The 18,062-nt window shown below is 33.7% G+C and overlaps 1 protein-coding gene across 1 annotated transcript in view; it reads left to right on the top strand.

The window, feature by feature from the left end:
• The window catches only part of Adamts20 (ADAM metallopeptidase with thrombospondin type 1 motif 20), a 156,939-nt gene extending 139,083 nt beyond the window's left edge, over window positions 1–17,856 (top strand). Inside the window, exons 37-39 of the mRNA XM_076852774.1 lie at window positions 1,311–1,402; window positions 14,941–15,045; window positions 17,489–17,856. Coding sequence (XP_076708889.1) covers window positions 1,311–1,402; window positions 14,941–15,045; window positions 17,489–17,578 — 287 coding nt within the window. The 3' untranslated portion in view covers window positions 17,579–17,856. The remainder of the gene's footprint in view (window positions 1–1,310; window positions 1,403–14,940; window positions 15,046–17,488) is intronic.
• The last annotated feature ends 206 nt before the right edge of the window (window positions 17,857–18,062 follow it).

Below are 18,062 nucleotides of genomic sequence, written 5' to 3'. Positions count from 1 at the left end.
CACAGAAGGGATGTGAGAATAAGTGACATGGACTATTCAGAAAGATTTCTAAAATAACAGGTAGATAGTTGTATAATTTAGTGAGATGGAAAAATGCAAGGGAATAAATGTGGAGAAATAGATAATGCATTTATCTCAGACATGTTAAGTTAGAGAGAGATGTTGGGCCACCCAAGTAGTTGTTCTATAGGAGTTTTGTAGATATACTAGAATTGATCAGAGTCAAGTGGACTGTATACATATTAAGCTCTGCCCCAGTCTAACTCATAATAGACATAAGTAGTGATGTATAAATGTTTAATGACCAGATATGCAGGAAAAAGTTGGATTGTATCTGTTCTCATGGTATCTATACTTGCACACAGCCAATTATAAGCTACCAACATGACCTTATTATATGTGGAGTTGGGAAGAGATGCCCACAATTGGCTCTCACTGGTACTGTCTTGCTTCACACACCAGGAAGTGCTCTTAGTTTTGGAAACCCTTCTTGGAGATAAGATAGCTTTTTGCAGCAGGGCTATCTCTGAGAATTGCCTCCAGGGGACTGATGTCATCATGGGATATGCAATGATCTTGCAGTTTTCTCTAAAAGTGAAATAATTCGTGACAACTCTGTGGAGCTGATAGCCACTGTCTGGATAATTCTGTTGGAATATTATTTAAGTGAGTCAGGCTTGATTAAATGATTGAAGTAGCTGACTTTTAGGATTCCTTTCAACCTGTTTTTGATCCCATGATTCTATTTTTGATCCTTTGATAATTGTAGAATTCCCAGCTATTGCTAATCAGAAAATTCTGCTAATAGTGTCAGCAAAATTAAGATGAAAAGAATAATATAATACAGTAATGTAAGATATCAAAGAAAACAGCAAATATTTTAGCTTGGTGGTTCTTAATTTCCCAAATGAATTGATACATATGCAGTGCATAAGCACTTCAGCATAATTTATCTCTCTTTAATTAATCTTTTCTTTAGTGATTTTGGTCCTGATCTCACTTTTTCTTATTTTAGTATTTGCTCTGATATAAAGTATAATAAAGCAATTATTTAGTTTTAAATCTCTGTTTTAATTACAGATGTACCTGCCAATATTAGGGCAAGTTATGACATGAACATTTTTATATTAAAGAAAATGTATTCATTGAGAGACTGTTCTATACTATGTACTATAATTGTGGCTTTTTGCTTAAATTTTTGAATTCATTATGTAAATACACTGAAGACAATAGTATGCAAATTCTGTGTACATTTGACAATTAAGATTGCAATGTTATCTTAATACTAAAGAGTTTCATCTATTTTCTAGCTACAGACCTTCTTTTTTCCAAGACAATATTTGGTAAAGCAGTTCCATTTGCCACGGCTGGAGATTGCTATAGTGCTGCAAGATGCCCACAGGTATTTGATATGTATTTAATTTGTTTTCCTTCACTATGAAAAAATTTGAAATGTTTCTCCTGTTTCATTTTTCTTTACCATAATATTGCAAGAAGCATAAGTAAATTGATAAGCACAAGTTTCTATATGCACTTTATTTCAAAGATTATAGATAAACCTTAGATGAAGAGAATTTACAAATATCGGGTTTGTTTGACAGATATAATAACAAGAATTTTAAATTGTTCAGATCCTATTTCTCCTTTACGATACTTCATAATTTTGATATTAATTAAAAGGTAAAGGAATAGAACATAAACATGTGACTTTCATATATCACTGCTAGCATCAGTATTAGTTGTTTGGGTCTGTGGCACTCTGTTATTGTTTGGATGAGGGTCTCTCAAAAGTTCATATTTAAAGGATAGTCCCCAGATGGCAGTAGCAGGAGGTGCTATAGACTCAAGAGGCAGGGCCTCATGGGAGGTACTTAGGTCATTGGGAGCATACACTTGAGGGGGATTGTGGAGCCCCGTTGGTCCATTCTCTCTCTGCTTCCTGGCTTGTGATGAGATCCCTCACTCTGGCATACATGCCCAACTTAATGTGCTGCTCTTACCAGACTCCAACAAATGGGGCTGCACAATCTTGAATTTGAACTTCCAAAATCATGAGCCTAAATAAAGCTTTCCTCTTTAGAAAGTTAATTGCCTCATATATTTTGTTGTAGTAACACAAGACTGACTACATACATTCCTGAAATGATGTTCTATTATGTGTGAAATGTAGAGATTACATTTTCATTCTTGCTTTTATCTCTTATTTCCATATTTCTCCCCAAACTTCTTTATTGCTTTCATAACTTTGATTGATCTGTTATCCCACAATCTTGCTGAAAAGAAAAATGAAGATTTATTTTTTAATTAGAATAGGTTTTTAGTAGATTCCTTAGGATTTTCTAAATGCATGATGATGTTACCTGTGAATAAAAATACTTCCTTTTCAACCTGGGTATTTTTAATTTTTTTGTCTTGCCTCATTGCTTGGTCATCTCTGCCAGTACAGTGTTGGATAGAAGAGTAGATTTCCTTATGTTCTGATTTTAGGTGAAAAGCTTTCAGTCCTTCCTCAGTAGATATACTAGCTATGAGTGATTTGTAGATGCCCTTGATCAGGTTGAGGAAATTCCCTTCTAATTTTAGCTTAAGTATTTCTACCAGAAGGGATGTTGGGTTTTGTTGAATGGTTCTTCTGCATCCATTGAGATGATTTTGTGGTTCTTGTCTATTACTGTGTTAATATAATAAATATATTATAATGATTTATTTTAGTATATTAAAGCAAACTTGAATTCCTGGAATAAATCCCACATGGTCATAGTGTATAATTCTTATATTCTTCTAGATTTGCTTGGCTAAAATTCAGAGTTTTTTGTCTATATTCATAAGATTTTATTCTGTCATTTTTCTTATGGTGTCTGTCTGGTTTGGATATTAGGGAAATAATGGCTTCATAGAATGACCTGGGAAGTGTTCATTCTTTTACTTTTTGGGACAACTTTATAAAGAATTCATTCTTTAAATGTTTGGTAGAATTCAGCAAAGCCATCTGACCTTGTACTTTGCGAAATTTAGTTGCTAATTTAATCACTTTATTATTATAGATCTATTCAGATTTTCTAGTTCTTCCTTAATTGGTTTTGGTAGTTTTCTTTATAGGGATGTCCATTTCATCTAAGTTATCTAATTGGTTCCAATACATTCCTGATGGAATGTATAAACTTCTGTATTTTTGTAAGATCAGTAAGATCACATCCCCTCTTTCATATTTGTCTGTTTTGTAGTCAATCAACTTTCACTTTAATTTTCATCATTTCTTTTCTTCTGCTTGCTTTAGATTTGTCTCTTTTTTTCTAGTATTTTAAAGTAGAAGATTAGTTTCTTGATTAAGACATTTTTCTTTTTAATATAGGCATTTATAGCTATAACTTCCCTTCAAGCATTTAATTTGTGCATCTCAGAAATTTTGTATGCTGTGCTTTTATGTTCATGTATCTTAAAATATTTTCTATTGTCATTTGTTTGACAATAGAACATTTTCTTTGGATCACTGGTTATTTAAAAGTATGGTGCTTAATTGCCAAATATTTGTGAATTTTCCAAATCTCTTCCTCCTCTTCCTTCTTCTTTGTTTAATTTCTACTTTCATTTCCACTGAAAAACATGGTCTATATTGTCTCTGTTCTTTTGAATTTATTGAGGCTTGTTTTATGGTGTAACATATGATTTATGCTAAAGAATGTTCAATGTGTGCTTGGAAAGAATATGTGTTCTGATGTTGCTGGGTGAAGTGTTTTATAGACTACAGGCCCTGTTAGTTTATAGTATTATTCACCTCTTCTTTTTCCTTGTTGATCTTCTACTTGATTCTTCTGTCCACTGAAACTATGCAACTATAATTGCTGAATTATCTATTTCTAAGTTCAATCTTGTTTCATTTCTGTTGGGGTCTTGTTGTACATGCTTCTGTATTTATAACTATCATAACTTCCTAATATATAGGCTTTTTATCATTATAAAATGTTCTTCTTTACTGTAGTAACTTTTTTTGTTTTTAATTTTAAAGTCTAATTTTTCCAATACTAGTGTGGTCACTCCAGTGACATAGAAACATAGTACTTGTACTTCCAGTTATCCCCAATTTCAGTGGAGCATTTATTCCAGGATGCCTCATGGAAACCAAAATCTGTGTATGCTCAAGTTCCTCATATAAAATGATATAGTATTTGCATATAGTCTGTGCATATTCTCCCATATGCTGCTAATAAGGATACTGAGTTTTGTCCATTCGTCTATTGAAGGGAATCTAGGTTGGTTCCACAGTCTTGCTATTGTGAATTGTGCTGCTATGAACATCGATGTAGCAGTGTCCCTCTGGTATGCTCTTTTTAGGTCTTTAGGGAATAGACCGAGTAGGGGAATAGCTGGTTCAAATGGTGGTTCCATTCCCAGCTTTCCCAGGAATCTCCATACTGCTTTCCAAATTGGCCGCACCAATTTGCAGTCCCACTAGCAATGTACAAGTAAACCCTTTTCCCCACATCCTTGCCAGCACTGTTGTTGTTTGACTTCCTAATGGCTGCCAATCTTACTGGAGTGAGATGGTATCTTAGGGTGGTTTTGATTTGCATTTCTCTGACTGCTAGAGATGGTGAGCACTTTTTGATGTACTTGTTGATTGATTGTATGTCCTCCTCTGAGAAATGTCTGTTCAGGTCCTTGGCCCATTTGTTGATTGGGTTATTTGTTATCTTATTGTCTAATTTTTTGAGTTCTTTGTATATTCTGGATATTAGGGCTCTGTCTGAAGTGTGAGGAGTAAAGATTTGTTCCCAGGACGTAGGCTCCCTATTTACCTCTCTTATTGTTTCTTTTTCTGAGAAAAAACTTTTTAGTTTGAGTAAGTCCCATTTGTTGATTCTAGTTATTAACTCTTGTGCTATGGGTGTCCTATTGAGGAATTTGGATAAAAAAATGGATAAAAAAATGTGGCATTTATACACAATGGAGTATTACTCTGCATTAAAAAATGACAAAATCATAGAATTTGCAGGGAAATGGATGGCATTAGAGCAGATTATGCTAAGTGAAGCTAGCCAATCCCTTAAAAACAAATGCCAAATGTCTTCTTTGATATAAGGAGAGTAACTAAGAACAGAGTAGGGACGAAGAGCATGAGAAAAAGATTAACATTAAACAGGGATGAGAGGTGGGAGGGAAAGGGAGAGAGAAGGGAAATTGCATGTAAATGGAAGGAGACCCTCAGGGGTATACAAAATTACATACAAGAGGAAGTGAGGGGAAAGGGGAAAAAAATATAAGGGGGAGAAATGAATTACAGTAGAGGGGGTAGAGAGAGAAGAGGGGAGAGGAGAGGGGGAGGGGGGATAGTAGAGGATAGGAAAGGCAGCAGAATACAACAGACACTAGTATGGCAATATGTAAATCAATGGATGTGCAACTGATGTGATTCTGCAATCTGTATACGGGGTAAAAATGGGAGTTCATATCCCACTTGAATCAAGTGTGAAATATGATATATCAAGAACTATGTAATGTTTTGAACAACCAACAATAAAAATTAATTTAAAAAAAGAATACTGAGTTTTGTTTATCTGAGAATGTCTTTATTTTGCCTTCATTTTTGAAAGATAGAGTTGCTTGTTATATATAATATATATATAAATCCTTGATTTGCAGTAATGATGATGATGATGAAGATGATCATTTGCACTTTGAATATGTGATTCCACTGCCCTCTGGTGAGCAGAGGCTAGATAAACAGTAAATATCAACTATTTACCTTATTGGGGTTTCCATGTAAGTGGTCATTTTTCTACTGGTGCTTTAGGATTTTCTTTTTATTTTTGTCTTTCAGCATCTTTTCTGTGATATATTTGGTGTCAAACTTTAGTATCTCTTCAGCTTGCAGTCTATTAAACTTCCTGGATGTATAGATTAATACATTTCAAAGTTGAAATCTATTTTCTTTCACATGTAACTCTCTGCTCCTTTCTCTTTCTTCTCTCCTTTTGGTACTCTCATTATGCATATTTTGGTACACCTAATGGTGTCTCTTTATTTCTCTGATGTTCTGTTTATTTTTCTTTATTCCATTTTTTCCTTCTGTTCTTAAGTTTGGATCATTGCTATTGATATCTCTTTCAAATTTTCCAATCCGTCTGCTAGCTACAATCTGTTGCTTGAGCCCCCCTGGTGAATTTAATTTATCTTGGTTATTGAGCTTTTCAACTCCAGAATTCTCCTTTAGCTATTTTTTTTTTTTTGAGAGAGAGAGAGAGAGAGAGAGAGAGAGAGAGAGAGAATTTTTTAATATTTATTTTATACTTTTTGGTGGACACAACATCTTTATTTTATTTTTATGTGGTGCTGAAGATTGAACCCAGTGCCCCGCGCATGCCAGGCGAGCATGCTACCGCTTGAGCCACATCCCCAGCCCCTTTAGTTATTTTTAATAAAACAGAATTTCTGGGACTGGGGTTGTGGCTCAGTAGTAGAGTGCTTACCTAGCACGTGCAAGGCCCTGGGTTTGATCCTCAGCACCACCTATAAATGAATAAATAAAATAAAGGTATTGTGACAACTACAACTAAAACTATTTTAAAAAACCAGAATTTCTGTATCTGTAATGATATTCTCTGTTTGATGAGACATTATCGCCATCCTTTCTTTTACCGTTTAAAGCCTAGTTTCTTTTTTTAAACATGTTTATAATAGCTGATCTTTTCTCAACCTGAGATCACATACCTCTAAAAGACTGTTTTCTTTTACCCCAGAGTATATGTCATCCTTTCCATTTTTTCTTTATAAGTCTGGTATTTTTTTGTTAAAAGTTAAACATTTTAGATACAATACTTTAGACATTGTGGATACCATTTTCCCCTCCCATCTAGGAATTCTTATTATTGTTTTCTGGTGTGTATATTTGTTTAGTTACTTGGCTGGACGGTTTCATTGGATTCTCTTTCCCTTGAAGTGTACCCCTTTGATGTTGTACTTCAGAGAGTACATCCTTGGGCTCACATACTTATTCTGATCCTGCTTTTTCCCCCAGGAGTGACAGTGGTATTGGCTGGGCTCTCTGCAGTTGTCTTTCCCTGACTCTTCATTGAGATTTTTGCTGATCCATCTTAATTGACATAATTCTCAGTACTTGGTCTTCACTATTGCTAGATAATTGCTCTAGTCTTTCAAAAACATCCTGGGGACACCAATTATTCCTCATTGGCCAGGGTGGTTTATAGGTCAATCTTGGAGTTTAGGGAAGACTCCAAGAGGAATCTTTCTTAAACTGTTAAACTTGCTTTTTTCTCTCATTGCAGAGTCTCTTCAGGGACTTTATATATATAAAGTCCCTGAACTTTATTTATATACATATTTTTTAAATTTTCACCAGTTATTGACAGAGAGAATGCCCATGGGCTCCTTCAAATTGCTATTCTAAAAGTTCTTCCTCTCTTAGTGAAAGATGGGTAACTTTGCAGAAGAATCCTACACTCTCATTCAATCTTTATTACTAGTTAGCTCAACTCATATCCATACTTTTTTCCCCCAATTTCCTACTCTATTCATATGGTGATCAAAACTGCCTCCCAGCTGGTGCCTCTTTTATCTTTTATCTGTATCATTCAGTTTCATTCCTAAATCTGTTCTTCCCATGACTCCCCTTCTGCTTCTGAAGCCTGGCATTGTCTCTTTGGATGTCTCTTCATGTTCTGAAGTTAAAGTTGTCTAACTTAAAACTTTTAACATTCTAAACAGTGTTTTCCCTGATATATAAATTTCTTTTGTTGACAAAACTTCCATCTTGATTCTCTTAAATGGATGTTCATTCTCCAATGGTCAGCTCATCATCTGACTGCTCAACTTCGTCCAAAAATCCATCCATCTTTTAAGCTATGTCTTCTGATCACTTATTTGATCATTTCGTTTATTTGATTAGAGAGAAGTAAATTGACCACACAACCTAGATATGTGAATAGTATGTTAATACAAGACTTCTCTGATGCTATTTCATTGTAAAGGTGACTAAGTTCTGGAAATCTGGCCTTTATTATTTTATATTGAATTGAGTAAGTTCTGGTCAAATGAAACATCAACAAAATTTACAGGGGATTGATAAAAGGGTAAATCCTTTAACTGTTAAGTGGAAACAAAATTCTTTTTATCTAACTTCGTGAACTTTCCCCATAGAAAATATCTTAGTGCAAAATAAATTATTGTAAACAAAAATAATTTCTTGATGAGCATAGAATCTGGATTAAAGGCACTTGCACAATCAGGTTTTTAAATAAGATAACCATTTCCATTTCTTTCTAACTCCCTTTCTCTGATTTTATTGTAACCTGATTTTTTCCTAAAATATCTTGAGAAAATTATGTATCTATAAACTGTGCAATTCCAGTTTATAGTTGTAGAGAGACATTCCATGTTAACAATTTGTTTAAGATCCTTGAAAAAATCATAGGCAGAACCAGCAATAAAAAGGCCCTCTTTTTGCCCATCAGGATGTGTTATATTCCTCACGTGGTTTTTGAGACAGTTCTGGAATGTAGAGCTCCATTAAAAGATTACATGTTATCGAGCATGGATGTGTGCTGTGCTGTCGAAAGGAGCTATGTCCATTTATATTCAGTTTGTATTTATCTGCCTTAGGCTACTGTTACCAAAAATACAAACTGCCCAGTGTTTTGGGAGATGTTCTTTCAAATATATAAACCAGATTCTGTGTTAAGTTATACAACATTTGCATGAATACCCTCCAGATGTTTGATGTTACAAAGAACTTATTCTGTTGTTTGGGATTCATCAAAACCACATCCTCTATGTTTGCTTATGACTGAATACCTCGGGACATGAATGATAAAAAGAGAATGGACACATATGGTGTTCTTTAGGGAAAATAAACTTTGCAACATTGCAATGTGAGATGAAGTTAAAGAGTGTAATGTGACTTTCAAATGCATATGTCAAAAGTGAAGAAAAGTAAATGTTCTTTGCTTTCCACAAAGCTACAGAAATTTTAAAAAGCTTAATGTGCATCTCTTTAGTTGACTTATAATTAATATTTGCTTATATAGAGCAAGAGAAATAATCACATTCAACCAACACCCATGGATCATAGGTAGTACCCATTTTGAGTGCGTATAGTCAGTGTATTAAATCTATGGAGTATATATTATTTATTATCAAGGTGAGTAGTTTAATATATAAGATCTGCCAGGGGCAGATGGTGGTGTAGGTGGTGTAGCCTAATGGCAGAATATATGCTTAATATGTGCAGGCTGTGGATTCATTCCCTTGCACTGACAAATACACAGATACACATATGTGTGTGTATACTTGTGTGTGTGTGTATATATATACACACACACATATATACATATAAATATGTGTATATATGTACATATACATAAAATATGTACATACAACATATTTATATATACATATATAAAATGTATTTTTAAATTATATTGCTTAGAACTTTTCTCTTCCTTTTTGCCTTACTTGATCTGTCTTGGTATTAAAACTGGTATATTAAATTTTCCTATTTTTAGGGTATGTCTCTCTATGTCTCCTTGCATTTCTTAGTTTCTGCCATAAGTTGTTGCTGTACTATTTGATGCATAATAGTCACGTGTGAACTGTTTTATATGGATCATGGTTTTTACCAGCTCTTTGTCATGGTACTGTAATTTAAAACTTGAAGTCTTTTTGACCATATCAGGATCTATTCCTGCTCTCCTTTTATGTCCATTTACCTGTTTTCATGTTTTGTTTTGTTTATTTATTTGTTCATTTTACCCACCCTTTTATTTTTAGCTCCCCCTTTGCTTTAGGTATATTCCATACAGATAGCAGATAGTTGGGCATTGTTTGGCAACCCATTAAAAATTCCTTTTTTAAAACAGATGTTACTCCCCTTCACATTTTTTATTATATGTTTTAAAATATCACACAGAAAAAAATTGTTTTCTTTTTCTTTTTTGTTAAACAGTTCTTTGAGCTTTAACATATGTACAAATTCATGTTAGCATTACCATAATCAGAATACAGTACAGTACTCTTACCTCAAATATCTTCTCCCCACTTCCCTTTTAGACTTAGACATCTCCTCCCACCTAACTCTTAGCAAACACTGCTCCATTCTCTGTTGTTGTAGTTTGCAATAAAACAAGGGGAAAAAAAAGAGAGGTCCAAATTGGAAAGGAAGAAATAAAACTGTCTTTATTTATTGATTGCCTAATTTTCTATAATAAAAAACTTGAAAAGTTCTGCATGCATACACACACACATACAAATAAGTAAATTCAGTTAAGTTATAGGATACAAAATTAATCTGGAAAAGTCAGTAGCATTTTTATTCACAAATATTGAACTAATTGAAAAAGAAATCAAGAAAATAATTTCATTTACAGTAACATCAAAGAAAACTCAAAAAACATATGAATAAACTTAACCAATGAGGGGAAAGATCTCATCCTTGAATATCATAAGACACTGATGAAAGAAACTGATACAGACACAAAAAAAGAGAAGAAATATTAGTATTGAAATATCTATGCTCCTTAAAGCAATATACAGATTCAGCACAGTCCCTATCAAAATGCCAATGGCATTCCCACAGAAAGAGAAAACAAAATTTTTGAACTTTGTATAGAAAAAGGAAACACAGAATAGTTAGAACAGTTCTGAGAAGAAAACCAAAACAGGATATATCACATTCCTGATTTAAAATTATATTACAAAATGATAATATTCAAAACAGTATAGTACTAGTATAAAAACAGACACTTAGACCAGTAGGACAGAATAAAGAGAGTCCCAAAATACATCTAAACATATACTGTCAACAAATTTTGACAATGGAAATAAGAAGACATGAAGGGGAAGGATAGGGTTCTCAATAAGTGATACAGAAAATCTGTTTTTGCACAGGGAAAAAAGGAAATTGGACCCTTATCTTATACCATACACAAAATAAACTCAGAATATATAAAATACCTTAATGTAATGTAAGACCAGAAGCTATAAAACTTTTAGAACACAAAAAGCTAGACATTATCTCAGGCCATAGAATCAATGGGACTTTGTCAAACCAAAAAGCTTCTGCACAGTAAAGGAAACAATCAATAAAATAAAATGTAATATCTAAAATTTATAAAGAACTTGTACAACTCAATAGCTGTTTAGGTAATTACTTGTTTAAGTAATGCAGTTAAAAAAATGAGCAAAAGATCTGAACAGTTCTCAAAAGAATACATATGAATCACCAACAATCATATGAAAAGGAGCTCAGCATTACCAATCATCAGGGAAATACAAATCAACACTACTAGGAAATATCACTTCACAACTGTTATGTTAGCATTGTTAAAAAATAAAGCTTGGGGGCTGGGGTTGTGGCTCAGCAGTAGAGCACTTGCCTAGCATGTATGAGGCCTCAGTACCACATAAAAATACTTAAAACAAAATAAAGGTATTGTGTCCAACTACATCTAAAATATAAACATTTAAAACAAATATTAAAAATAAATAAAACTGGGCACAATAGGAGAGGCCTATAGAGTCCCAGCTACTTGGGAGGCTGAGAAAGGAAGGATCACAAGTTTGAGACCAGCTAGGGCAACTTATGAGGAGACCTTGTCTCCAAATGAAATATTTTTTAAAGACTAGGGATGTAGCTAAGTGGTAGAGTGCTTGTGTATTATGTGTAAAATCCTGGATTCAATCCCATTACCTCAAATAGTCAAAAGACAACAAATGTCAGTGAAAGTATAGAAAAAAGGGAGCTCTGACACTTTTGGTGGGAATGTATATTGATTCAGCCATTATCTAAAGTAGTATGGAATTTTCTAAAGAAATTAAAAGTACAACATGAATTAAAAGTAAAACTGTCATATGTTCCAGCAATTCCTCTTCTAGACACATACTGAAAGAAAATGAAATCACAGTCCTGTAAAAAAACAACCAAGACATGGAAACAACTTAAGTATTCATCACTGAATGAATGGATAAAGAAACTGCAAGATAAATGATAGATAGATGCAAAAAAAAAAAAAAAAAATAAGAATGAGGATCTAGCTGTATTCTACAGTGGGGAAGAGCCTGGAGGGCATTAAGCTAAATGAAACAATCTAGATCCAGAAAGAAAAAAATACAGCATGACTATATTTATATATGGATATAAACAAAAATTCAGTTATACAGAGAACAAAAGAGTGGTTACCACAAGTGGTGGGGGTTGAGAGGTTGGTTGGATAGGCAGGGGCCAGAAGTACAAGTAGCAGATATGGAAGGTGAACAAGTCTAGCAATCTGATGTACAGCTCAAGGCTATAGGTAATAGCTCATACCGTATTCAGGATTCATTCTCAATGAGTTGACTTTAGTTGCTCTTGCTACAAAAACAAAAGCAAAAAAAAAAAGATAATTATGAGAGATGATGGATACGTTAATTTGCTTCATTATAGTAACCTTTTTACTATCTATACGTACCATGCAGTGTCATGTTGTATACTTTAAATATGCACAATAAAATCTATTTTAAAATAACATACATATTTAGCAACTCCCAGGCAGAACTTTTTTTTTTTTTTGGTTAAAGATCATGCTTAAGGAGGCTCAACTTTTAAATAAAACATTGTAATTGAAGTAATTAATATTATTCACTCAAATATTACTTCTGGAGTTCTACAGGAATGTTCTACTACCTTCTTACAGCACCTGTAATTCTCTACACTGCATTACATTTATATATTTATGCTCTTTCACTTACCAGATTTAAAGTAAGAACTTTGAACTCTTATACTACTTGACACTTTGTCTACCATTCAACTTATTTTGAACAAATGGATATAAAGTATTTGTACCTCTGTCAACATCATCCCTAAATTTCAAATAAATTGTTCAGTTAATTTTTTTTTGAGATTGTAGCATGTAGTTTTTTAAATGACTAAGAACAGAAGTAAAACTCATGAAAATGAGTACACGTAAATGGAGAAGTAGATATTTCTAGACCCAATGATTAAAGACCCCCAATCCTCTAAGCAGTCAGTTGGGACTTTCTCCTTTCCTTTCCAGTGTGTGCGCATTTGGATGCTTCCAGGCCTCATGAGCAAGGAGGTAGAGAATGATGGAAGTGTGGAATGAGTGTCAGGTGTGTTAACGCTGTATGGCCCTCAGCAATTACCTGGTTACAGCACCCAACATCACTGAATACATCTCCATTGTTGAAGAATTTCATTTAGTGAGAAGTCTGTCTGTGAGACAATGGGGTCTGTAGGTAACCAGTGCAAAACCTATGTCAGATTAAGTACCAAATAGTATAATCTATCCTAGGAGTTAGCTCTTCAAATTCAACTATCTACAACTTAAAATGCTCCTGTGTCTAGTATTAGGGTAATCTATCAGGATGACGTCTGATGGGTCTATATGTGTGTTCATATATTTGCTTTTATGGTACTACTATTTAATATTTATAATGCTGCATCTAATTCTTCCATTCAGAAGCACTTTTAAATACCTAGGTCTTGCTCTGGGGATATAGAAATGAAGCAAACAGATAAGTCATATGCTAAATTTCATAACCAAATGATGTTGTACTTAATAAATCTTTGGAATTTGTCTAAAATTTCTGCTATAAAAATTCTCCATTTTGTGTCATTGTACTATAAATGTATTTGAATCTGTTTCATTTTTAAATGAGATATAAAATATAGGTCTGTGAAGAAATTTAAATTAATAACTAATATTTAATTGCTTTATCAATATTAATGTTTTATTATAAATGTATATAATGTTTATTTAGCTTTAACTTTCATGACAAGATCATATTCTCATTCACATAATGTAAACTTCAATATTCCATTACAGTCTTGCTCAAGATTTGTGAGATTTAGGCCATTGGAATATTATGACATGATCTAAGAATGCCTTAGTATTTTTCTGAATTTTCATGAATACTGAATATTCGTAGTTGGATGAATTAAGATAATGTAAATAAGATGTTACTCATTTTAGTGTCTATCTTTTTCACACAGTTATTTGAAGTTTTTTAACAAAGATAGTTTGAAATATTTTGACATAAAATGATCTCTGTATTAGAAAATAATAATGTCACAAAGCCACTAGGGGACCCACACAATGGTGTAATACGGGCATCACATATTCAGGTACCCTTCTGGGAACTTAAAAAGGACATAATGGCCAAGAAGAAAACCCCACATCCAGTAGTTTTGTGTAGTAGGTAAAGGAGTAATATTCTTAGCATAAAAAGGCAGGGTATAACAACAGTAGGTTCCAGAAAATACATGAAACAGTTGTAACATCCAAGAATTTGCGATGAGAAATCAAAAACTGAAATTGGAGCTAGGTGTGGTGCACAGTTTCTGTAATCCCAGAAACTCCAGAGACAGAGGCAAGAGGCGCTAGTGCAAGTGCAAAGCCAGGCTCGGCTTTTTATAGAGGTCCTAAGCGACTAAAGGATCAGGGGAAGGAAGGAAGGAAGGAAGGGAGGAAGGAAGGGAGGGAGGGAGGGAGGGAAGAAGGAAGGGAGGGAGGGAGGGAGGGAAGGGGGGAGGGAGGGAGGGAGGGAGGGAAGGAACTGAAACAAGAGGAGTACTGAAGTCTAGCAATTGATAGTCCCTGTAGATAACTCTCTGTCAGGACTTGCCAACTGCTATAGAGCCATTAGCTCTGCTTGTCGAGCTGTAGAATCCTATGTGTGGTTGAACTTCAGCAAAGAAACACTATGGTATTAATTTTGTCATCATTTGTAATTGAGAAGACACTGGTAATCAATTTTTTAAGATCCTTAACTGGCTCATTTTCAAGACAATAAAATTGCATCAATATTTTTCATTTTATAAAAGAAGACCCTTGGAAAAAGTAATTTGAGTCATTTGATATTTCCAGAACAGAACATTGTTAAATAGTTTATGAATCCATCTATTTTTGTTTTGCTTTGTTTACAATCCAGGGACAGTTCAGCATTAACTTGGCAGGAACCGGGATGAAGATATCCAGCACAGCGAAGTGGCTTGCTCAGGGGAGGTATGCCTCTGTCACAATACACAGATCCCAAGTAAGTCCTGCTGGACCAAAGAGCCTGTGGGAGCTGTTTCTATGCTGCAAAGCAGCAGTAAAGGTCCTCTACCTCAAATTAAAATTTCATGGAGCTAATGACTGGAGAGTTGTTGTATATAGTGAGTGTATGACATACAATGGGGTACAACATCCATTTATAAAGTGAAATTGGGTTCATTTTTATTGCGGTACAACTGTAGGTTTTACACACAAAGAAATTCATCTATACACAGGGTACAAATATCTTAACATAAAGTACCAAATGTGAGGACATGCAGACTTTGTCTTTCTCAGGCTTGAAGATCATGACTTCACATGCAGATACTTCAGGCAGAGATAGTGGTCTTAATTCCACTTTAATTATTAGATATTTATAGTGTTTAATATTTCAAAGTGAGGGTAAATTTTTGGTTTATTTACTTCACTGCTTTGATTTAGTGATGAAGGGTTGAAGCCATTTGTCATCTAACAAATATCCTTCACAGTGATTTCAAGAATAAGGAGTATTTATGTCTTACTCATATTTCCCTATCTTTATATAGATAACACTGTTGTTTTAACCATATAAGTAAAATTATATAGTACTTCTGCATGTAGCTGTAACTATTTTTATAATTTATTTTCATAGTTATTTGAACAATATCACAAGTACTATGCAAAATAGAATCCACTTAATTTTTAGCTGGTAGGTATACTAACATGTACATTTCAAGAGATGCCTTCCAGTACTTACAGTGCCTTGGGTAACTTGGCTCCACCCACAGGGAATCTGGATCTAGGTTATGAGTGTTTTCACCATTTTGCATGTAATCTTTACCAGAAACAAATCGTGCTTACTCTATTTTTTTTTAAGAAAAGTGACTTCTGTTATATTTTATTTATATGAATATTATTTGAATATGAAATGCAATATTCTCACATATAACCTTTAAAATATTTTATTTCTGAAGACTGTAAAATTATGTTTTAATTAATGATTAAATAATTTAATTTTTTATTATTTTTCTTTTATGGGTAATATAGTAGGCTTTCAAAAAATGACTATTTTTAATCATTTATTCAGCATATTTAGGTTTAATCCTTTTGGGCAAAAGAATAGGAAAATTTAATTACTTATTTAAGGTATATCCTGAGCAGTATAAATGTAGAGAGCTCAATGAAATGTCCTAACCTTGTAGGCAGCTTTTAGATATCTTTTGGTTAAACATAAAGACTGGAATCCCGGCTGAAGTCACCAGAAGATGTAAATATTTAGTAAAATCATTCATTTTGTTCCTATTTAACTTTTTGTCTAAAGATTGTTTTTTATTTAATTCATGGAGAAGTACTTCAATCAAAGTGTTCCACATAAAAGCCTTTTTTGAAATCCCAGGCCTGGTATAAAATCGAACCTTATCAAACCCAAATATACTTATGGAAATGCAAACATATTTTCTTTAGCCAGTAAGTTCAATCAATATTAAGTTTTTACTTCAACAATCTGCTTGGAAATAGAGAAGTATACAAAATTGAGGTTTCACAGTCATTTGCTCTCTGCTTACTCAGATTCTCTGGAGTTAAATGGGCCTTTGAAAGGAAAGGCAACTTTAAAACACCTGGTCTCTAGCAATTTCCATTTTAATGTGTTCTAAGAACCAAAAATTACCTTCTCTACTCTTCCCTTCCTACCTAGACTAAAAACAACAATAAAAACTTACCTCCCCAAGAAATGAAAGGAGTTCGATCTATTTTTGTCTCATTCTACAAAAAACGTCTTTAGTCTTTTGACTTTGGGTCCTGAAGACAGAAGGTCATCTGAGAGGACCTTCTGCTTTGACCCATCCCCGCCTACCTCACCCACTCGTTGAACTAATCTACTCAAGCATCTCTTTCTAGTTCTTCTATAATTGTGATTACTGCTCTCAGCCCAGCTTTCCCCCCTCCATTTCATCACCATTTTTGCTTTTCTCCATGGCAATGCTTCATGAGGCAGTAAAAGGGCAGAGTATGAATTCTTTACCTTTAAGGTCAATATTGTATAATATCTTTTAATTAACTTAGGAGAATCTTATATAAAATTATGTAACAATTGGATAGCAAATTGGGAAAGGTTTAATGACTCAATGATGCAGATACTATAATGAAAAATATATGGATTGTGATGAAGTGTCTATTTTGTGGTTTACAATCATCAAGTAGCTAAAATGAATTTTATTATCTAATATAACTTTTAGAATCTTAGGTTATCTAATTTAACTTAAGTCATTTATTTTAACTTTGCCATGATCACCAATTTGAACTAATATTGAAATGACCTGGTTTTTTATATCAAAGGCAGTTGTTAGAGACCTTAACTAATGAGTTCAGTGACATGATACAAAACATTTCCATATTCTTCTTTGTGTGCATGGATACCAACTTGTATAATATTCTCCTGTACTTCTGTCTCTTCCTATTTTCAGGATGGAACCAAAGTCTACGGTAGATGTGGAGGGTTCTGTGGAAAGTGTGTTCCTCACATGACTACTGGGCTCCCAATTCAAGTGATATGAACATTCAGAAGTAGGAAGTATGCCCCAATGGGGAGAGATTTTTCTGGAACATGCAAACAACTGGTGCTCATTTCTTTATTTCTCTCTTCCTGAGATTTCCATGTCCAGTATGTCTGCCTTTTATTCAAGGTGCTCATCATGGATTCAAATCACTTGAGTTTTTCAAGGCTTTCAAAACGAACAGATATATGCATCAGGATCACTTTGAAGAACATAATTTATGATAGGGAATCCAAGCATGTGTGATGAATTATGCCAGACAATGGTGCTGTTAACAGCTTACACTGGACCACAATTATGTCATACTGTTAAACATATATGTAAACCTCTTCAATATCCTATTGTACAATGAGGTTTTTATTCTATTTCTTAAAATGGAATAAGTTTAAATTCAGGAAAATGTATACAAAACTACTATAAACATTATTAAAACTGTCAGGTGAATATCAAATAAATAGTTATATCAAAGAAGTACATAGCCACT

The sequence above is a fragment of the Callospermophilus lateralis genome, chromosome 4, assembly GCF_048772815.1.
Source record: "Callospermophilus lateralis isolate mCalLat2 chromosome 4, mCalLat2.hap1, whole genome shotgun sequence".
In the NCBI taxonomy this organism is placed as follows: domain Eukaryota; kingdom Metazoa; phylum Chordata; class Mammalia; order Rodentia; family Sciuridae; genus Callospermophilus; species Callospermophilus lateralis.
The sequence above is the reverse complement of the archived record's forward strand: the minus strand, read 5'-3'. Positions and strand labels throughout refer to the sequence as shown.